The sequence below is a fragment of the Serinus canaria genome, chromosome 5 (assembly GCF_022539315.1).
Source record: "Serinus canaria isolate serCan28SL12 chromosome 5, serCan2020, whole genome shotgun sequence".
In the NCBI taxonomy this organism is placed as follows: Eukaryota; Metazoa; Chordata; class Aves; order Passeriformes; family Fringillidae; genus Serinus; species Serinus canaria.
In genome coordinates this window covers 23238412-23261695 of record NC_066319.1, presented here as the reverse complement: position 1 = coordinate 23261695, position 23284 = coordinate 23238412, and the positions used below count along the sequence as shown (strand labels likewise).

The 23284-nt window shown below is 38.3% G+C and overlaps 1 protein-coding gene across 1 annotated transcript in view; it reads right to left on the bottom strand.

Moving 5' to 3' along the window:
* Nucleotides 1-2218: 2218 nt before the first annotated feature.
* Nucleotides 2219-23284, bottom strand: part of MYBPC3 (myosin binding protein C3) — a 59024-nt gene continuing 37958 nt past the window's right edge. The window contains exons 25-33 of the mRNA XM_018907766.3: nt 21133-21321; nt 18993-19127; nt 17610-17777; nt 16274-16362; nt 11128-11323; nt 6553-6692; nt 5632-5791; nt 4939-5075; nt 2219-2458 (exon numbers count right to left, since the gene is read on the bottom strand). Coding sequence (XP_018763311.1) covers nt 2219-2458; nt 4939-5075; nt 5632-5791; nt 6553-6692; nt 11128-11323; nt 16274-16362; nt 17610-17777; nt 18993-19127; nt 21133-21321 — 1454 coding nt within the window. The remainder of the gene's footprint in view (nt 2459-4938; nt 5076-5631; nt 5792-6552; nt 6693-11127; nt 11324-16273; nt 16363-17609; nt 17778-18992; nt 19128-21132; nt 21322-23284) is intronic.

Below are 23284 nucleotides of genomic sequence, written 5' to 3'. Positions count from 1 at the left end.
TTTACACTCATTCCAAGCTTCTCTTTAAAGTTTCTTATTTACATGCAAATTGTCTCCCTTGCTAGAATTTTCACTGTTTCATTTGACGTGCAAAATTATCCTTGTAGATTTGTGTGCTGTCTCTGATTGGTAGAAAAAACCATTTAATAACTGGAATTCTATGCTGGTGTCTTTTTAAAAGCTAGAAAACAAGCAGAGAGTAATTATCAAAGGAATTATTTTCTATAAAAACCAGAACAGTAGCTATAGCCAGTGGTTCCCAAATGGTGTGATTTGGACACACTTCTGCTCGAGGGCACAGCAGTGGATATTTCAAGCACTCACTGACAGTAAAAACAGTAGGAATGAAAGTTACATTCTGTTGTGCAGAGACAAGTATAATGATTATATACTGTAAATAATATCTTACTGCTTCATTATTCTGAGCTACTTGTTTCTTATGAAGAATGTCAGAGTTCTACAAAAAGAAAATGGAGTGAACTGTAGAATGGGGGGATTTATTCTTGTTTCAGTCATTAGGAAAGGACTAGGGTTTTTTCAGTTTTACGTGATTTTACTATTTTTTAAAAAACATATGTTATATATGTAATGGGGAAAAAGTTTTATCTTGATTTCTTTGAATTTCTTGATGTGGAGACAAGGGCAATCTAACTATGACAGATATGTGTAAAGAGGAAATATTGTCTGAAAACACACTGAGTTAGCAGGACGTTACAAGACACTGCTGCTTCCTTGCACATGTATATTAAGTTATTGCTAAGATGAGCAGGACTCCTAAATGAGCAGAATTTGTGTTTCATTAATCTCTTCACTTTTCTTCTTTTCAAGTTCCACTCTAATGCTGAGACAGAAAATGGAGAGATGGATTTATTGTCAAATACATTACCTGGCTGCTATTTTACTACTTCATTCTTTTAAAGTGTAAAATGTACATTACACATCTAGATGCATTACTATACTTTCTTTGTTGAAGCAAAGTTATTGATATTAGTTAGCCCTACTTTAATAAATAACAGTCTGTTAGAGGGGGTGCTTGTAGTGAATTCAGAAAAAGTGACAACCAAGTATTCTGTTATTCCTACAGATTTTTACAGTGGCACAGTGTATTAAAGGTGGAGACCCATGAAATATTGACTACTGAAAAACAAATAGAAATCAAAACAAATGCACATGTCCCACCAACATTATACACATTCTAAAAAGTCTCTACCATGAATATTCAATGATTGTTTATTCATAGATCTGACCAAACAGCCATTGCTCTTTTTTCCAGCTGAATCTGGAAATTTTATTCTTACCTTGACTTGCAGATCAGCTGAGATTCAGAGTTTTACTGAGGAGCTGGAGAATGAAAAAAAGTTCAAGATATTATCAGACATTAAAGAATGGTAATTTTAAATTGAGACTTGGTACTGAAAGTGAAATATGGACGCTCTCTAGTAGTTGCTTTTATCTGATGATTCTAAGAAGATTTAATGTTCCTAAATCAAGATTCAGATGATGATAAAATTAATCTGTGAGCCCTGAGGGTATTGGCACCCAGCACTGCAAGGTGTACTGTATGCACATTCCTGATTTAGCCCCGAGTCAAATATTCAACTTGGTGCTGAAAAATACTTTGTGTAGAAAAATACCTTCAGGCTTGCTGTGCTAAAAATGGATTTCCATCAATTACTGTTATGTAGGTCCCTTTTGTAGCCTTTGCTGGGTTTGAGCACCTAAAGTAATGCTACATACACTTGTATTGATACTTTGCTGGCAGCTTTACAAAAAATATTTGATATTTGATATTTTTGATTGTGTTATAAACATGTGACTTTTGTCCCTGGTTCTTTTGACAAACAAAATAATTTGTTACTGTTCCAAAAATGTTTGTGATGTAGCATGCACTACCTTTTACACATGTCTAATAGCCAATGACTTGATTTAAATCTTCAGTTATGGAATAAGCACAAAGTCTAATGAAGTTGTCCTCAGTGCAGTGGTTGTAGATAGACCTCCCTTCTACTGCTAAGTATCTGCTCTAGAAAGAGGAAGTCAGAAGTGCAATTGTTATTCACCATCAGATCTGTATTACCTAGCAAGCAACCTAATCTATCACAACACTTCAGAATGAAAAAAACCAATATTGCTGATGCTCATAATTAACAAACATTTTATACATCACCCAAAAATCAGATCAAGGGGAATTATGATTTTATTTCCTTTTAACTGCCCATTACTCTCTCTTCATTGCAGTGTTAGGGTTATCCATAGGATTCATCTGATTACCTCTGACATCCAGCCTGCACTCTATTTCAGCTTCACCACACTCATTGACAGCTTTGCAGGTGTAAATGCCTCCATCAAAGGGAGTGGGTTTTCGGATCTCCAGGGTCAGCACCCCCTGTTTACTGAACATGCGGTACTTGGCATCCCCAGAGAGATCCATTTTGTTTTTGAACCAGAATATCTTTGGCTGAAGAACAAAAAAGAAGATTTTTAAAAGAGAAGTTAGGGAATGGAAGACTTACACCTGATCTTGTGGCCTCAGTGTAGCCATCAAAGGCTAAATAGTATTATGGAGGTGTATTATGAGGAGTATTTAAAAAGCACTGTTAATAATTTTTCAAGGAACATCTTATTCAGTACAAATTCATGAAACCAATAATTCAAAAGTTCAGTATTTTTGTTAACTCAAAAATAGCATGTAGAAAATGTAGGTTTTCCCCCTCTTTTATTGCAATTAAAAGAAACAACAAACCAAACCCCTATTAACACATTCATTCATTTAGGAGTTATTTAGTTGTGCTTATTAAAATGTATTTGAATGCTACAAGTGTGTTACAGAAGGGTAATTAAATGTCACAGACTATTAGAACAGAGGTGTCATAAAAGTCCACGGATGCTGGGTGGCCAAACTAGGATGCCAAGGTTTGGTCCAGGAAAGGATTTTCCAAACTCTCTAGCGTATCTTTAGAAACTTCAGGAATTTAAAAATGGAGTTTCTGTTGGCTTCCGCTGTGGAATGAAGTGGTTGCTTCTATACCAGTTCAAGCTTTTGTTTTATTTCCAGTACCTGAAAATGTGCCTTTAATGTTTATAAAGGAAACTTTGAAAATGAAAAATCTGATATGAAACAAACTGCTTTTGTTTATTTCAAGCTCATTAGTACATAGAGTGAAGAAACAGTCTTCAAAGAATAGAAAACCAAGCTTTACATTTATCTGTTTTTCTTTCAGACATTAATGTCTTCTGTTTCTTCATCCATGAACCCCAAATCTACTGCACTGTTTTTACAGAGTGCATTCAAATCTATGGAATCACTTTTGTCTTTGGCCTATGGTGTATCAGTCCTGTGCATCCCACCTGCCACTTGCTCAATTTTCTTGACAGATCTCTGCTGGAATTTTTCCTGCCTTAACATTTTTTCCTTGTTTGTCTATAGCCTCTTGATCTTTCTGGGTATGTGTCTCTTGTTAAACTTCATTTTTGGCAGGGCATGTGTGCTGTCTCTGCTTGCAGAGGTAACTTTTCCATGCCATACAGATCATCCTGAGGTGTGCTTGAGAATCTACAATTATTAAGAACTGGGAACTTTTCATCCACATAAGGTAATGAGAGCTTTTGCAGAGCACTGCTGCAGGTACTGAAACATTTTATCAAGGTTAATTTGGGCAATGGAAGTATGAAAACATATCTGGAAGAGCTGCTTTAAGAGCATTAGGTGTACTGAAGTTTGAGGACTATTTGGGTCCTTCAGGCTAATGTGAAGGAGGAGCTGGCATCCTGAATTGCAGTTGCAAAGCCTTCCATTACTGCACAAGAACAGCTGTAAAATTGAGAAGGTTTTTAAAGAATCTGCTTAAAACCATGGAAACAGAATGAAGTGGATGCAGATGCACAAAAATGTCAGTTAACCAAGAGGGAATATTGTCAATAACACTGTTGTTTCTAAGCTGAGGTAGCTACTGGAAGATGAATTTTGCCTACAGTTGCTGGTGTTTATTCTATAAAGTTTTTTTTGAAGCTGTTTACGTGGATATGCTTCCTTTTTACTTTTGAGTTTTGTCTGGAGCTCCTTCTTCATCCAATGAACCCAACAAATTATTTTTTTTTAATTTGGACTGAGTGATTGTTACATGTTTTGCTCTGTAGCAATCAGATCCTTTCACAAGTATGAGGTAGTGAAAGAAGCTGAAAATAAGCAGCCGGATGTGAAGGGATTGTGCTAATTTAAATTTAGGACAAGATTATGTCATAACAAGGTAAATTCCTTCTCTGCAGACAAAAATCTTATTTCCCTTTTCTGAGAAGTCTAAATTTAGCTCCTAGCTGATACAGTTTTTACTGCTTTTTCCTGAGTAACAAAATAGTACATCTTTATGTACCCTTTGATGGGACTTTCATAAATATATTTAGAATGAGAGAATATTCCTGTGAGATTAAAAAACCAAACCCCACAAAAACCCCACAAAAAAACTTCACACGAGACCAGGCCTTATTCTACTTAGTTTTGCAAAATAGCTCAGACTGTCAAAAACTTCTTTGGATGCATGAAAAACTGCTGTTCCTCTGTGTCCTTTGGTTAGTGGAACAGTAGATGACATTTAGCAGCTGTTTTCTTCAAAGTCCCCAGAGAGCAGAGTATAGATTGTGAGCAGACCATTTTGTTGCTGTTTACCTTCTCCAGTGAGTAGGTTTTGTGCAGAGGTGGTACACTTCCAGTGGTGTGGTGCCACCATGAGCAGTGAGTGCCCTCCCCTCTGTCCCCTTCACTGTGTTGCCCCCCTGGTTGTGCACTCTCCCCCCTCTCTGCAGCCTCAGGTGTGGGCGAGGTGGGCACGCCTGGGTGGCCTCTGCTGCTCCTCTGTGCAGCCATGCCACACCAGCCACCCTGAGCTGGCAGGAATTCTTGCCTTGGTGCAGCAGTTATCTCAGGGAGAGGGGTGGCTGTACCTTGGGGATCCCTCTGACGGCGCAGCTGAGCGTGGTGTTGTACCCTGCGATCACGGAGCGGTTCACCAAAGGGTGGGTGAACTTAGGCGCTTCGGAGAAGTCGTGCTCTTTGTAACAAGGGGGTTTATATGTGGTGCCTGCAGTTCAGAGAGAAAAAATGGTAAGAACTGTGTTGGCAGTTCTGCTGGGTTGGGTACAACCTATCTGTCATTTATTTTGTCTGTATCATTTTAAGCAGCTTCAAAGCATTTGGCATTTGTGATATAAAAAGTCTTTAAATACATTTCATTCTAAAACACATCTCTTGTTTATATGTGTTAGTTAAGATAAAAGGTCCCAGAAATCAAGAGTTTTCAGGTTCTGTTAAAAATATGACAGCCATATGTGTGCAGGAAAGTCTTCACCACAGACATCTTCAACCTTTAACCCCAAAATATAAATATAATCCTCCAGCTGCATTATTTACTTCAGATAAGATAGTTTAGGAAGACTGTGTGATTAAATATTTTTAAACTAACATTTGTATTAATACACATAAAGGCTCTTGATACTAAAATTCTATAAAAGTGCTGGTTGCTATATAATGAAAATATCTTTAGGGGTACAGCTAGTAAAACTGTATTTTCCATTTGCCAGTGTATTACTTCTGGTATTTAGAGGCTTTTGTGATCTTTGGTTTGAAGAAAATGTTACCTGTTTTTTGGATATGAGCAGGATTTTTGGTGGTTGCAGCAGTTTCACTCAATCCACACAGATTTTCACTGAAGATTCGAAAGAAATACTCATTTCCCATAATGAGGTCTGACACGATGCAGTTTGTGCGACGATAGTGATCAAAAACCGTGTACCATTCCTGCAACAAGACTGCACTGTTTAGAAAGATGTTTGGAGAGGTCAGACTGGGGCTACTTTTGGTATGGAGAAAATTTTTTGCTAGAAGAAAAAGACAGCAGACAGGTATTTAACACTAACCTGTGAAATTGATATTATGTTGCTCCCTGTGAAGATAAGCTGATCTATTTTCTTACTTTTATATCCTGGGAGTGTGATAGGTGTATTAATGCTTCCATTTTGAGAAAAAAAAAATTCTCTCAACTCTTTGCTATATTTTGGCCACATTTTATCTGGGAAATCTGGTACAAGATGTGTGCTCAGAATGTGACCGCTTAATGGGGTCTTCCCCAAGAAAGATATTTTCCAGTTTGACAGGCATGCCTACCTCTCCCAGTACACACCCTGCTATGCCTAGCATCTCACTTCAAGTCTAACTCTTCCTCCCTCCCCTTCAATTTTTTATTGCATTTATGAGAAATATAATTGCAAATAAAAAGTATAATTCCACCTTCTAAGGAGAGCTGTCTATGCAGTCGCCACCTGATACTGCCCAGGCTTGGTCTCTCTTCCATTTTCTACTGAGTATTTAAATTAATCTTTCACCTTTTGGGGGTTTTTTAGATTCCATTTTTCAATGTTTAATTGCCTCTGAGGTGCCACAGGACACCTTGGACACACAAATGAGTGTCATGAGGTCAGTCATTTCCTCAAGTCTCTGTGTTCCCAGAGCAGGTGCTGGTTTAACTCCCTTCAAAGCCACAGACCCAGCCAAGTTCTTACCATTGTTTTTTTGTCAGCTTTCTGAACGGTGTAGCCCAAGATCTGAGCATTGCCATCATCCTGGGGAGGTGACCACTCCAGGGCTGCATTAAATCCCCAAACATCTACAAGCTTTATATTCTGAGGAGGACCAGGCTTGTCTGCAGAGGAGACATAAGAAAACACCTTAGCTTTTACTTTGAGAGCTTTGTCATTTCCCCATGCAGGGAAACTACATTATTGTGAAGTTAAAACTGTAAACAAGAAAAGTGGGAAATTTTCAAATACCCTTTAAATATTCTTTTGAGAGGCCTGAATCCTATGGAGAAATAGCAAACACACTCTAATTAGTACCATCTTTAAAATGGAATAAGAAGATTGTGTTGTTTGGATGGATGTGATTAACTCTTTAACCACAGTTTTATGACTTACTTTGTTACCTCAATGCAATTTCTTGGCCACTTATCTACATTGCTGTAACTACCAGGGCAATGGGGTATGTGCCTTGCAGCTGGGGAAGGCCAGCCAGTTGGGAATACACCTTTTCCCTCTTGGCTCAGTGCTTGTTAGCTTGCCTACTAGGTGATTTCTCTGTGATGGCTAGAAAAAGAACAAACTCCCAAAGAGATAGAGAAATCTGTGTCCTTTTTAAGATACATGGAAATATAGAGAAAAACAACCTAGTATGAAATGATAATAATTTTATTTTTTTCTTTTTGAGGATCATTCCTATTTATACCATGTTGTTTAGTCAAATGCTGTAAGATTTAGATTAGATTTATGAAATAATAATTCTGTCTTTTTTAATTTGAGAACACCAGTTCACCTTTTTGATGTTAGATTGTTGCACCCAGTTCTGGGGCCTCCTGGGTACAGCTGGATTGTTCATCTTGTTATTGAGTGAAAAATGGTTCAAGATCATTCTAGACAGCTGAAGGGAAACTGTCTCCCCATTGTGTAGCTAAGCTGGAAAAGTTAAGAAAATGGTAAGAATCTGATGGATGTAGGCTTGAGATGAGCAAAGCACAGAGGAATGCAGTTATAGGTGGCTTGTAATTTAATTCCTTTAAGAAGGATATGCAAAGTAATAAATCAGCCTTTGTTCCTGGGGGAACTGTGACTTTCTACATCAAAGCATAATGTGCTAATTCTCTTTTCACTGACAAACTTTGGAATTGAAAACTGCTTTATAATTAGGTTTGACCCCTACTGTCCTCCTTCAAAGTGGTGCCTACTAGAACACTGCATGGTGTCTGATAAGGGTATGCCTGGCTCTCATTCCATTTATCATCCTCTTTCTGCCTATCTTAACTAACATTTCAGAGAAAAAGCTGCCATCTTCTGTGTTTCTCAGCAGCCACCAACCAGGTAAAGCCTTCTTACATTTTCTTCTCTGTTTCTGAAGTAGGGAATGGCAATACACTGTCAAATGAACAACATTGCTTATGGGAATGTGGAAATGCATTTGTTGTTAACTTGAATCACAACTTAGAAGAAAAAAAAAACCCTAGCTGATTGGTTAGATATGTATTTCATTATACAGAAATCAATTAATCTATTCTGATTTAAGAGAAGAATTTTTCATACTACTTACCTGTCTGCATATGTGTGGAGAACAACCTTAAAATGGCAGAGATGGATAAATTTGCTACATAGGTTTTTATGTTCTTGATCTTTGTGATTCAGTGGGATAATGCAATCTGCAAGAAGATCAATCCAAAATTTCTGGATAGAATGGTAGAATGTTTCTTTCTCAGTAATAACCAGTACAACTCTAGCCCATGGGCAGAGGATGGGAAAAGTTAAACTTACTGATGTTTCTGACTCAAATTATTTTCCTCTGTAGGGTACTGTGTCAGAATGGGGATTTATATTCTGAGGAAGTATTCTGTCTTACCCTCAGCACAAGCTCAGCTGAGGAGTTTTGCAAACTAATGAAATTTATACAATGGGAAGAAGAGATAGTGCGAATTATATTTCAAAGATAAATTATAATTTATGTTTTCAAATAATGCATAAGGAGAAAAGAATTCCAGTTAAAAAAATAAAGTATAGAACTGAGGTTTGCTTCAGTCAATAGAAGTCATGATGGAAGACATAATTTATTGATTCATGAAGGGGGTGAAAGAAATTGAGGGAACTGTGTTCTTCAGAGGTTGGAGATATTTTCATTATCTTTGAACTTTCTAAAAGTCTTTAATAAATACTCCATTCCCATAGAAATAGTGCGCTTTTTTTTTGATCTGTAGAGTAAATGGCAACAACTTTTTTGGCAAAGAGGGAAGATGATAGCAGTAACAGAGTTGTTTCCTCTTGTTTGGAGCTGACCTGACTCATCAGTGCAGCAGAGCTTGTGGCTACCTGCACTCTTGCCTTACCCTGAAAAATGGTAGGTGCTGAAGCCACAAGCATTACTTTTTCATCAAAGAGACTTCCCTTTGCCAAGGGAAGTTACCTGATGGAAAGACACCTCAAAAGATCACTGATTGACTTGTTGTGTCTCTGAAAGCCAGGCTGGATTTTCATCCTGCTCTTCTACAGCACCTAAAGCACCACTAGGAGTGTAGAAAGACTGCCTGAATCACCCATATTTCTGTCATGCCAAGAGAAGATAAAATCTGGGAAACAAAAAGTGCAGTTAACAGAATTGAGAAGAGGCAGTTCCTCTAGAATAACAGAATCAAGAATCAGAGTAGATGCCCTGATTGCAGAAGTATCTGCATATGTTACTAGCCCTTTCTCTTCTTGGTCATGAATTAATGAAATATATGTATTCCCATCCATTTGACCAACCTGCCCAAGAAGTACAAAATTAATGCCTGTCCTCCAACTCTTACTTGTGTGATAAGATTAGTTCTTTTTTCACTCTTTCATTTTCTGTATGGTATAACTCTCTGGGAATGGTAGATGGAAATGTTTTTGTGACTTTCTACATAAAAAAATAGGTAGAAGATACTTGGTGCTATGGCCTAAGAGCAATGGCCAGAATCAAGAGTAACTAACCAGTTTTAGGAAGATAAATTAGAATGTAGAGTGCACTATTCCCCTTTACCTGAGGGGAGTCAGAGAATGGCTTGGGTTGGAAGGAACCTCAAAGATCTTTCAGTTCCAAGCCCGTGCCATGGGCAGGGAGACCTTCCAGCGGACCAGATTGCTCAGAGCCCCATCCAGCCTGGCCCTGAACACCTCCAGGCATGGGCATCCACATCTCGGGATTATTTTGGTTTAGCTGCCATTTACTTATTTTGCTCTTGCAGAACTTCAGTCATCCTCTTGAGCAGAAGCTGCTGCTGGTATTAAGACACATTTGCTCCAGTATTTTATGCTGTTCTTGTTTGCTGTTGGCACCATTGCATACCCATTCTGCCAACATTATTAATAAAACTTTAAGCAGAGCAAAGTCAGCATTTTTAATTCCAAAACATTAGGAGTTGGGCCAAAACACATATTCTAAAAATGAATTGATGCACTGGAAGAAATTTGGGTTAACAGTGTGAAAATGTGGGGAAAGAAAAATAAAAACAGTAATAAAGAATGTTAAAAAGAGTGCTAATGAGGAGAAACAGAAAAGCTCAGGCTAAACAATAATGAAATCTGAATAGGCAAGATCTCAGAATAGCTCTCACATAATCCCAACAGAAGTTATGGAAACTTTGGCAATGACATTAGAAAAGAGACTGGAAATTGTATAATAGAGAAAAAGCCCCAGACTAACTAGACACTCTTAACAGAGTAAAGCATTAAATGTGAATTTTTCAAATTCACAGGACTGTGCATTCTAGTTTTTGGAACTGTAGAGGTCTATTATGGCAATGATTTTACCTTCCTATCCTTATCTAATGAAAAAACTCCCATGTACAAGTGTGTCCATTCTAAGAGTCATATTTCCTTCCTTGAGTACAATATGGCTATGCCTAAGAAGACCAGAACTCTGAAATTCTGTCTGTCTCAAAGTGATAGAAAGGAGATTGATAAGGATGATCAAAGATATGAAACGACATCTCTTTAAAAATAGTCAAAATGAAGAGAGTCAAACTTAAGAAAGTTGACTGAGGCGAGTGGGACCGAAGGTTATAAAATCACGAGTAACATGGAAAAGCTGAATGATTATTCATGTATTTTTCTGATATAAAACTCTATGGATGTCAAATGAGATTGTCAGGAGACAGACTCGAATCAAAGCAAATAGGTATATGTACTTAAAATGAAATTCCTTATAAAAGGCTGTTTGGATTCTCAAACTAGACCTGGTTTAAAATACAGACTGGATAAAATAGGCAAGAAAAAGATCACTAAAGATCACTAAAGAGCTATGGAACACAAAGAATATCCTTCCCTCTCTGAAAGTCTCTAGGACACAGATAATTTCAAGGTGGGAAAATGTAGTAGGAAAATAAGGTCACACGCTAGCTCTGCCCTGAGCTTTGTCCTACCATCTGCAACCAACCATTGCAGAAAGAGAACCATTGAAAGAGAACCAACCATTGCAGAAAGAGAAGGGATTCTGAGGCAGTTGGACCTTTGGGTTGCCTCAGTCTGGCCATTATTTTGTTTTGTGTGATCTGCTTAATTCTGATGTTGTCAGGGTGGTCTTACCTATGATTTGTATTGTTATTGCAACTTTATCAGACATGTTTTCTATCTGAAGAGTGACTTCATATGCTCCTGAGTGATGAAGCTCTGCTTTTCTGATGAAGAGGATGGTGTCCGTGCTGCTGTTCCGAATTCCCACATCTTTGGAGTCTAGAGTTTGACCGTTTTTCAGCCAAGTGATTTTGGGTCTTGGTTTACCCTAAATAGAGAAAAAAAATAATTTAAGGATTTAGTATTTCCATTTTTCTCCTAGCAATAAATATAGAAGGCTTAATATAATACACAGAGTTGAGGTAGTAAACTCTATAAATACTTTACAATTTGTGTTTTCTTCCAGACAAATATTTGCTACCATCTGTGTGGTTTAGTGGCACCGTGCTCTGAGGATGCCATTTAGTTAGAGACTGAAATGATACTGAGAACAAATCCAGAAATACTATACATGTGCTGGGCTAGTACTCTTTCCCAGGCATCAGTGAAGCCAGCAGGTGATCTGACCTGTTCTGGTTGTTATTAGCAGAACCTTTACACACCTGAGGACGTCATTAGCTCTACTCCCCTTCTCCTCCCTTTCTTAAAACGCTTGATGCTCTGTCCCCAGGCATTTTTAGGATCTTTTGAAAAATTATTGTCACCTTGCACTCTTGGGATGTGAAATTTACTGTGTAATTCTTTCTGCACTGCAAAATTGTTTGAGTGACTGTCAACCTAAGCAGTCAGTGTTGCTACACCCATGGAAGATGGCATTGTGGAATCAGTGAGATATCAGTGGGGTGCACTGCTCTCATCCAGCCATTTCCAGGAAAAATGGTAAGTACTATTTAGTTCTTCAAAAGTAATTGGGGTGCTACTTCCACAATACAGCTCCAAACAAGGAATCCCAAGAAAACAGAAAATGGCCATAACATATTTATTAAGTGTATTAATAGTTAATCCAACAGAGAATAACTCAGTGGAGGTTTTTAAGTTTCTGCCAGATTTTACCAAGGTGAAACAGAGCAGCACAGGCCTGGAGTAGCTCAGATGGGTGGGGAGGGAAGGGAAAGTGGGACCTTGCAGGCCAGCAGTCACCTCTGCTCAGGCTGCCCTGAACTGGAGCCCAAGGCACTGAAATGGGGACACTGCCTCAGGTAAACAGCAGAGAAAGCAGCTCTGGAAGGTTCTCCAGTCCACCAGAAAGACTCTCTCGCTCTGAAAAACTCTATCTCATCCCTTAGCCTACAGAGGGAGATTAAGATACTCAGACTCTTGGTTTTGGTGCCTAAAGGTAGACAGAACAATAATGAATCTTTGTGCATTGCTACACCTTTATTTCAGGTTTGTCTGGTTTTTGCTCAGAAGGTCTGTACCATCATTTGGTACATGATTGTACCATCTTTTTTCCCCAGTGATATTAGGAAAAAAGCTTCACCTTTTATGAGGGTCAGGCCAAGATCTGTCCAAAATTATACTTAAAGGATGTCAAAAACACCTAGAAAATGCTATTTGTTCATTGATGCTCTTTTCTCTTACTCATCAGAGGTATTGTGGTTTATTTTACATCAGAGCTCATAAACACCTTGAATGAGCAATGGTTTTGCATCTTCCATTCTCTCTCTGATAAATTATTTTCCTACAGCTTTCTGCCAAGGAGCATAGTTAAGAGCACCTCAGGCCTGCAGTGCTGAAATAATAGATTCAAGAGGGTTATCCTGTTCTAGTGTACCTGTACCCTGGTCTCATTTCAGAGAACCCTCTCAAAAACCTCTTAGAGCAAGAAATGGCTTCCTCTCTTCAGCTGGAATGTAGAAATTCTGGAATAAGTGAAAGGGTTTGGGTTGTTTTTCTTTTATTTTTGATATCTGATTTTTGGTGAACCGGCCAAGAACAGACTCTATTTTACTTCCCACATATGCCTGTGTTTTGAAGTGATATGAAGATCCTCCTTGAAAAATTTGGCTAGGGAATGCTTTCAAAATAAAATTATCTGCCTAATTAGTATAGTTCTATGGGCATTTAAATAAATTTCTACTTTGTCAAGACAAATACTTGGCAGGTTTTCACACTGATTACAAGATTGTTGCTGCTGCTGTTCTAGTGTGGCTGATCAGAAATGTTCACTCACAGCTCCTCCTATTTTGAGGTGCTGTGAGAGCCAGTGAAAGATTGCAAGTGTTCAAAGTGTTGGTTTTCATATACTCTTATATTTATAGACTGTGAAAAGCATAATCAGATAGAAAGCATGTTCCTAATACATATGTCAGAGGATTGGATTTCTGCAATGTGTAATAGATAATCTGAGAGGGAACAGTGAGTGACAGCAGCTAAATAGCACCAGAGAAACTTGGGGAGTTCACAGCCAGGGAAGAATGAATTTAAATGCTCTTAGGTATTTATATTCACACATTTATGATGGACAAAAAGACTGCTCAGTACTACTGTGAATTTTATCCACTAATAGCACATAATACCCCCCCAATCACGAGCCACATAGTTAATTTTGAAGCAAGAATGTGTTGATTCTCTTCTTTTCACCAGAATGTTCCACCTGCTTAAAGCACTCAACCTAAAAAAGGTTAGTAGCAATGTTTTACTCTCTTTTCAGGACATTTTGATCTAAAGATTTAAATAGATCTGCCAGTAGCATTAAACCCAGGATACCTTGACAATTTATTTCACAGAATTTTACTGCAGTGACCACAGAGGTCACTGGAAATGTTGCCCAGAGACTGCAAATAGTAGAAGACACTGACTTCCATTTTCACTGGATACTAGATTCTGTATTTATTTAGAGCCTTATTCTGCAATAGAAATGGCCAGTGACTTCAAATTTTTCAAAATGTGAAGGGAAAACTTCTTTTTGAACTGTCATCAGTATCACATATTCTAAATAGCCATGGCCACAATTCTTAATACTGTGAGAGCTGCAATTCAACACTATGACAAATTTAATTCACCAAAAAAAAAAAAAAACTTCTTGAATTAAAGTCTTCTGGCTTTGTTCTCAGAGTGAAATATGGTGTTGCTGGATAGATTTTAGCATTTTTTGGTAGCCTTACCCTTTAGGAGACAAGAGCTTATACCAAGACGTGATCTGTCAGTCAGCTACACAAATCACTTCTCAATCAGTTGGTTCAATTTGCCAGAGCACTCGAAATCTCTAAGATTAGCTCAGTACAATTCTGCAAAAATTGATAACTGGATGAAACTCCAAAGGCTCAGTTAGTGTCCCCACTGAGAAAAGTCAGGGAAAGCTCAGTCCTTTAACTATTTTGTCTGACAACAGCTGAATGAGGAGGCAGGATTAAGTGGAGCTCTGGATTAGTTGCCACATGCACTGAGCCTGGCCAGGGAACTGAGGACGTGTCAGTGAGGGGAGGAGGGCACAGAACTGGCAAATCTCTGGGAATATTGCAGGGAGGCTGCTCTCAGCAGAGGAGGTGCTGCATGTGCTGGGACAGGGCTGATGTGGGGCTGTCATGGTTTATTTAGCACCTCCCTTCCTGGCAGAGTCTTGTGGGGAGCAGAGAAGGCCTTGACTCTGTTTATGCCCTGCTCTCAGCAATGGCTAACACACCCCAAAATTATTGATACTCTTTCCAGCACTAATTCAGAGCGTGACCCCGCAGTAACTTCCATGAAGAAAATTTACTGCCCAGTCAAAACCAGCACAAGGGGACACAAGACACAAATCTCTAAAATACTAAATTTTATTCCCCTGCTTATGGGACAGCTTGTCAAATTTGTGCAATTTTTCTTCAACTTGGATGTCAAAGCAGGAAAATTATCTGTTTATTTTTGGGGTTTTTAAAAATAATTACATAACTCAGAAATAGCAGATGTACAAATCTTGAATTTTGTGTGTGGCTAGACATCAGTAAAAAAGTAATCTTAACAATTTTGGAGATAAGAAATGTGAAAGAAAAAAAAGCCTTATGATTATGCTGAAATAATTCAAGCATGCAATTCAAGAAAGATATCCATTCATGGGCATGCAGTTGTGTACTAATCAGATATAGCTCTGTGAAAAAGCAACTTTTCATGTGACCCAGTAACCATAGTGCAAAAAGACATGTACCTTGAAATGTACATAAATTTTACTCTAATAAATTTTTTCCTGCTGGTGCTGCTCAAACAAAAGAATACAGGTGATGTGTGCATATTTGTCACTCTTGTGCAAAAAAAATGTTTTTCATATCTCCAGCATCTTTTATATGAGAATTTCAAAGCTCTTCACTATTAACAGGATTACATTTCTATAAATGTCAATCCAGGACTGTAGAGAAATTTCAGTGTCTTGAAATTTTAACTGAGGACTTGATTAAGTGATATATCTGTTATTACTCAGGATATCTGTGTCAGAGGCAGAGTCTGTAATTTACAATTTCTTTGGCTATTTCTCCCTTAGGAAGCTATTTCCTTACACACACTAATTCTTGCACTCTATTGATATTACAGTCCTGCATCTGAAAAACAGCATGTGGGGTTTTAGAAATGGTCAGATAGTTGTCTGTACAGCTCTAGAAAATGTCAAGATGAGCTAACTGCTCAGGTCAGGTTTGTGTATATTTTAACAATTTTGTGCCTGCCTTAGTGAAGTGTAGTTACATACATGCACCCTTGATAATCCTCAGCATGCTCTGGTTTTTATACCTTCATGCACAGTAATGCCCAAGCAGGTCTTTGCACACACAATCAGGTTTGGCATCCCAGGGATGCCAAACCTGAGTGTGTGTTTATGTGCAAATTCTGATTTTTGCAGTCAGCCTTTCAGAGATTAACACACACTCTTTTGCCAAAGAAGTTGCCCAGTGACATCATATGCCTTGGTTCCAGAAGAATAATTAGTTGGATTTTTGCACTTTTGTCTACTTCTCTCTAAAGTGCCTCCTGTGCTCAGTAAACAGGAGTGGGCTTGCTCTTACTTAGACCACTTTTTTCTTCCTTCCCAAAAGGTGGGATTAAGGAAGAAACTCTGACTGTAACAAAAAAATGACTGAAAAAAGGAGCAGTTGCCTCCCCTTCTTAATTTTTTGAGAGGGTTTCACGAATCATCAGCCATACTTATGCAATTCTGCTTAAGCGGTGAAGTAATGGGAACTTGCATTAGGGAAATGACTTTAGGTAAGTAATCATAAATACCCATGACAAAATAGAAGCTGATACATACCTGAAAGGGGATCACAATATTGATTGTTTCACCCACTTTCTTCACCAGAGTCTGTCTGAGGTGGCGTGGCAGCCAGAATTTGGGACGCTCTGCAGTTAAGCATTAGCACACTAAATACAAAACTTTTGATAATATGCAACATTATTTATAGCAAAAAGAAGGCAATGGATAATTTTAAGCATAAGAAAATTGTGGAAACACTGTTTATACTTTTAGAGACTAGCTCAGTCTCTCAGTAAGTGTATTTGTCTAATGGATAAAAAGTTAACATTAAGTCTCAGTTATATATTTACATCTGAGCATGCTTTTAGTGAAGCAGCACTATGAAAATGTGTCACATCTGAAATGCCAAATTTGGGTGGCTTCTGTTGGATGTGAGTCTTCAATATGGACTTTTTTTCTTTCGAAAAATTCTTCAGTTCAATAGAAAGGATGGGACAGGGGATGTATTGGAGTAAAAGAGTGATGATAGATCATGATTATCTATTTCTATATTGATACTGCAGCACCTTGTAAATTGCCCCTGGGAGGTGTTTAAGGACATACTCAGAAAGCACAGCAACTGATGTCCTTTACCATGCTACTGCTGTTCAGTTACAGTTCTTTGTGATGGAAGTAGTGGAATCTCTTTGTAGCACCTTACTTTCACTAACAAATAAGGGCCTCACTGCATGTTTTTTTCCTTGGTCTCTGCTTTCCTCTACTTCACTGGAAAGCTTTCTAGGCTCTCCTTTTATCCTTAGTCTTCCCCCTATTATTTACAGAAGGAATTTCTTAACATAGAGTTGGAATATCTGTCTTCACAGCCACTTGGTATTGAGATGCATTAAACTTTGTTTTATTTTCATTGGCTCAATTTACTGCCAGTGAGACTCTGGCAGACACTTCTTGTGAGCCAAGGTTGAGGAATCCACTGTTAGCAGCTCTTAATGTCTTTTGGACTCCAGTCAAATGAATTTTAATCTACTGCTGTTGGGTGATACACAGGGTGGTAATTAATAATCTGCGACAATGAAGTAAATAGATCTCTTGCCATAGCCAGCACAGTCACTTTGCTGTAATACAGCAGCTTTTCAAGCGGAGAGGTAAATATTAAATAAATGTTTCTTAAATGCTGACAGTGCCATTACAAGGGGTGAAATGTCCATATTTTAAAAGTAAGAAGTAATATTTTATTTTAAGAGCTATGCTTTACTGTACTGAGATGTTCTCAGAGCCGGAAGACACTGGGCACCTAATCAGAGTGGAAGAGCAGTTTGTGTGTTATGCTCAGATAAGGGCAGAATTTTGGCCAGAGGAACTGAAGGAATAAGAGTTATTCAGTACAGATACTCACGCAGGATCTCTTGAACAGTAACTGGCTCTTTTATTGTTGCTGCTGCACTCTCACCAGCCAGGTTTACAGCCTTGATACGGAAATAAAGTTTGTCTCCCGTGACCAGATCTTTGATCAGTGCAGATGTGCGCTCAGTTAGGCCAGGAAGAGCAGGAATCCATTCTGTAGCTACAAGTACAGCATTTGCACATTGCAATAATACATTATTTTTCCAAACTGAGGCAATTGAAAGTAAATTTCTATTAGGGTAAGATGAACTCAAGTTACAACACCATACTTAAAAAGGAATAAAATAAGTTGTAAGAAGAGCTCTGGATCAAGGAGATGTGTTTACATGTGGAGTTAAGCAATCTCTACACTTCGTTACTCAAAAGAGCTGAGGATAAGGCAATCATCTTTGGGTAGATCCTTTGGCATTTTTTTTATGGAGCTTATAACTGTGGGACTTCTTGACAGTTTCTTTTACTACATGGGTATGGGGAGAATTTTGGAAGTAGCTTTAGCAAGAAAGTGAAGCCTTAAATGAAATTTTTTTCTTGGAGTAAATATACCTTCTGTGACTGTCCAAACAGATCAGTGAGAGCCACATTTGCTGAAAACAATAATAGAGCACATAACTGTTGGAATTTATTGTTTAATTCTCAATTGACACAGTAGAACAGAATTCTTAGTGCTTCCTTATTATCAAGCACAGAAATATGACTGATAAAATCATTCTGCTCTGACAATGACATAGATTCTGGTAATTCTGTAGTAATGTCTCATTAAAGACTGTAAATTATTTCTGCATAAATTATGCCCTGTAAACCCTCTAGTTTAGATTATTTGGCAATCAAGCCTAGTGTCAGGGAAAATGTCAATATTGAAGAGACTATAAATTTGTTGTTGGACTTTTATGACATAAGTATTATGCTGTAGCATCACGGAACATTGAATTTTGTAGATATGGTGTAGATATGCTGCACTCTTTATTACCAGTAATAATATTAAATGAGGTAAGGTAATGGTTACTTTAAAGTTTGACTGATGTTGTCACAATCATGTTATTTTATGTGTTTTAAGGAATATGCAGTTCATGAAATATAGGAAATACAGAAGTATAGGAGTGACTATAGAACAGTAATGATAATTTTGTATTATTAGTGTTTATTAAAGCTTATGATGATTGTGAAGATGACATTATGGATGTGACTTCCATGGTCTTACAGTCACATCATAGTGAGTATGGTGATGGTTGGCAAGGATAGTAGACATAGATTAGAGCTAAAATTCGGTCATGCTGGACATGGTAAGGTTGTTGGTAATGTATTGAGATAAAGTTATTGCAATTGTAGCATTTATTAAATGCTCTATTGCTGCTGCCTAGTACTTGTGCTTACTTACATCCATCTTTGCAGTATTCCACCATGTAGCCATCCAATCCCCCGGCTCCAATCCGCTCAGGGGGCCTCCACTTCAAGGAAACAGTGCTGTCAGAAACATCCTCCACTGTGAAGTGGGTTGGTTCACTTGGAGGAGCTGTAAGGAAATACAGACAAGTAGATTCTGAGAAATAGCAATACAACTATAAGAATTCAGAGGCTATACAAGGAGTGATTAATCACTGATTTATGTACCACTGTCTATTCCATTAATAAAATAAATCTACCTGAAGCTCAGTTGGAAAGTGTAACACTTATTACATCATTTAATAAAGACACGGCATAAGATTCCAATAATAGGAAGGTGAACAAGAGGTTAAGACAGTAGCTCCTATTTCATAGATACTCCCTTATGAGAAAAGACACTGAAAACATGAAGACTTGTAGAAGGGAGTCAAATTGTCCTCATAAGTCTGCAGAGAAGTTCAAAAATGAAAATATGTACCTTTTATATTCTGTACTTACACCCTGATTGTAACTGGACAAAATTTGCATGGTCAGTGGAGCAAACTGACAGTGGCTTAATTTCACTTCACTCACACAGTGAAGAAAATGACCAAAAGTTATGACTACGTGTTTACAGAAACACTGCTTCTGATTTGTGCATTTGTAACAGAGACATACTTGAGAAAAACATTTTGGGGTTGAAAAATTTTGGTTTAGATACAGCTTTTTCATATCTCTTCAAAACAGGTGTGTCATGGCTTTTTATAAAGCTACAGTTCAGAAAGACCACTAGCTAAATTCAGTCTTCTGCAGCATGACTATTTTCCACTCTTTTAAAATAATCAAGAAAAGCCCTTACTAGAGGATCCAAAATACACATAAATGTTACTGTGAAATAATTGATACCGAAAAGCAAATAGAAAACTTTTTCAAATAACATTTAGGGTGCAGGACCATAAAATTTAGTATACATACCATAAAAGGAATCATATTAATGATTCTGTTTGGCATAATCTGTGTATAAGTGTATTATAAACTGAACATCTACTGAATATACATAATACAAGATTTTACAAGATAAGTTAAATACAGGTTCACATATTGTGGGACTAATTTAAATCATTCTTAGTTCCCTAAGTTATTGTGAAAAGAAAAAAACAAAAACAAAAAAATCACCTAATTTAATTTCTGTAACTGTCAAAAATTTTTGTATTCACATGGTAGCAAGGACAGCACACAGGAGGAAATGCAACTGGGAGCATACACAACCACACAGTACACGATCAAAACCCCAAACCTCTTCTCTGAAGCAGTAAGTGTGAACTTTATCCTTAATCAAGTAAAACTCTGCCTATCCCATGAAAACTTTGGACCTTTTTTTTCAGTAGCTCCACTTGATGCTTCTTGTTTGACCTCTTTTGTTGCAGACCAGCCGTTGTGAGTCTGAAATCCAGAATTAAGAGACCCTTCTTGCAGTTCAGCCTTCCCTTCTGACTCCTTCACTGCATCATCTGCTTTTACATGATCTCCGTCAGCAGGCTGTCCCCCTTCACTGTCATTTGTAGGTTTAGAAACTCTAGTCATTTTAGTCTCCAGGTATTTGTATTTTTGTGGGTCTTCTCCCTAAAAGTCTTAGCAGGCAGGCTTCCTGAGGGCTCCTTTAGTTTGCTCCTTGCTCAGGGACTGCAGGAGACACTGCGCTGCTGTGTTGGGAAGGATTATTTATAGAAAATCATTCCTCAAATATTTTCTTAATCATCTATCCTTTTAGCAGTGGAGAGGGCTGGGATTAAGGGAGCACTGGACGGGATACTGTGCTATTTGCACCCATAAGGGAATGGGAGAAGCTGAGAGGGACAGGGAAATCTCTGTCAATTAGTTCTCCTTTCCAGATCCAGCTTGACTCTCACACTTCTAATTATAACAACTAAAATTTCATCAGCAATTTCATGAAACTGGAACCTCTGGGCTCTTCAGGAAGAGGAATGAGGGATAGAGGGACATTACAGAGGAGAAGGTTGATTAAATAGAGAATATAGAGATGGTTGATAGCCTCTTTCCTGACACATTCTTCTTAGCTGTAAGGGCAGTTGGAGAGATCAGAGTTGTCCTGTGTTGGTTTTATGCTAGAAATACCGTGGAGTATCAAAACTCACCAATTGGCATGAAGGGCTGTGAGGCAGGGCTGGGCCGGGACATGCCAATAGAATTCACAGCGTAAATACGCATCTCGTAAACCACTCCTTCAATCATCCGCTTGGCCTCGTAGGTCAGCTCCTTCAGAAGGTCAAAGTTCAGCCTCATCCATCGATAGCTCTTCTTCTTCTTTCTCTCTAAAATGTAGCCTGGAAAGGACAGCTGTTATGATGTACAAGAACTGGAAATTGTTGTCTCACATGAGGAAAAAAGATCCTTTTCAAGCGAAGAAGAAATTTCCTTGGAATGTCTAAGATGTGGTATAGAGTTAAAAAATTAATTTATTTCTTTTATTCTGCTTCATCTCACTAACCTTGACTAACGGCCTAAATCCCCCACAAAGAATTAATTGGATGAACAGTTTGAAAATTCCTTTTATTTTAAATTAATGTTTTATCAAAGAACTGATGCTAGATCTCTGAGTTCTTTGCAAAGTGGTGGAAATGCAGAGTGCTTCCCAGACAATGCAGATCTCAGCTTACTTCAGCCCTACAGTGAGTGAGATATGGCCACTCACCATTTTTCTTGCTCTGATTTCCTTGCGAAGGAAAGAGAGCCTGTGTGATAACAGAGAACAAAGAGAGCCGGGTGCACTGCAGACCAAATCTGCAGCACAGCTTAAGGTGTCATCTGTATGCCTGGAATCCATGTCTTAACACTTCTCCAGAACATCCACAGCCTTTCCAACACTACCATGCTGTTTTCCAGAATGACTAAGTGAGGCTGGATTATCGGTATAAAAAATAAACTACTCATTTCCCAAAACTGGGAATGGAATCTGGGATTCCTGATGCTTAGTAAGGAGGATGGGTGTATATCACATTGGAAACATGGATGTCAGATATTTTCCAGGTGACCTGCTACAAAGGACTGCTGAACTGTTTCTTTCCATTTAGCTATATTCAATTTCTGCAGCTTCTCTGTGTTGCAGATAGTGACTGGATGGGGGATCCACATTGGCTTCTTTCAAACAAACTTTGCTTTGAAAGCTGTTAATCTTTTAACTACAGAAAGAATATCAGAGAATAGTCATGTACGCATGCCATGTATCAGAGTGTATTGTGTGGGTGTGCTCCTACCCATGGACTGCAGAGGTCTGTACAGATGTCTGTAACAGGGGCAGCTGCAATGGTGTAAGTCCACAGCAAGGACTTACAATTGAGCCATGCAGGAGAGGGATTCAGTGCCTGCTGCTCACCAAGGTCATGGCTATCAAACTTGCAAAAGTCTCTTTGGTATACCTGGGAAGCATGATTCATACTTAAGGTGTCTCCAGGGATAAGGAGAATGACAGGCACATTTGATTTGCTGGCATGCTGTAGGCACAGACACCATGCAGCCTTTCCTGTCAATGCTGAAATGCAAGAAGAGCATGGGAGTCTACAGAATGTTCTGGGAAAAGAACAGTGGAAGTATCTTTAAGCTGACAGGTTGTATCATCACTTTAAATGCATGAAGATGTACTCCTGGCAAACTTGTTTTCCATAGCTTTCAGAGTTAAATGCTGTAAGTGAAGAACCAATGGTTCATTTGGTATGTTCCTGGATTTTTCTCTCTTCAGCAGGGTCTATGAGAGAAGTTTCATCAACTGGGGTTTTTTGCTTTTATAGAAAGCCAGTGTTAAGAGCATAAGTGTCAAAATGAAGAGGTTTGCAATTAAAAAAAAATAGGCAGAAAGGAGGTAAAATGACAATACTGGTTTTGTTGGTGACATTTGGTAAAGCAGATTATTTTCCCAAATGTGTGAGAGTTAAAGATCCTGTTTTAGTAATACAAAAAGGACACAAAATCCCAGGAAAGGTGAAGATGGGGTGTGAATTTCTTTTTTATATCTGTTGGATATAGCTAATAAAGACTGTATCTGACTGCCTACAGAGCCATCTGCAACAATATGAAGACAGATGAGAATGAATCTGCTTTTCCCCCCTGCCTTCTTAACTTGCTTTTAAAGCTCTGTTTGAATGGGCAGTGCTGCATCTCAGTTTTCCTCTCCCCCTGCTGCAGGTGTTTATTGGAGTTCTAGCAGTAGTGCAGCCCTGTGGTACCTGAAGGAACCTCCCCAGGTAGTGCCAAGGGTTGTTACTGCAACATCAACAAAATCCTTCCTTTGCC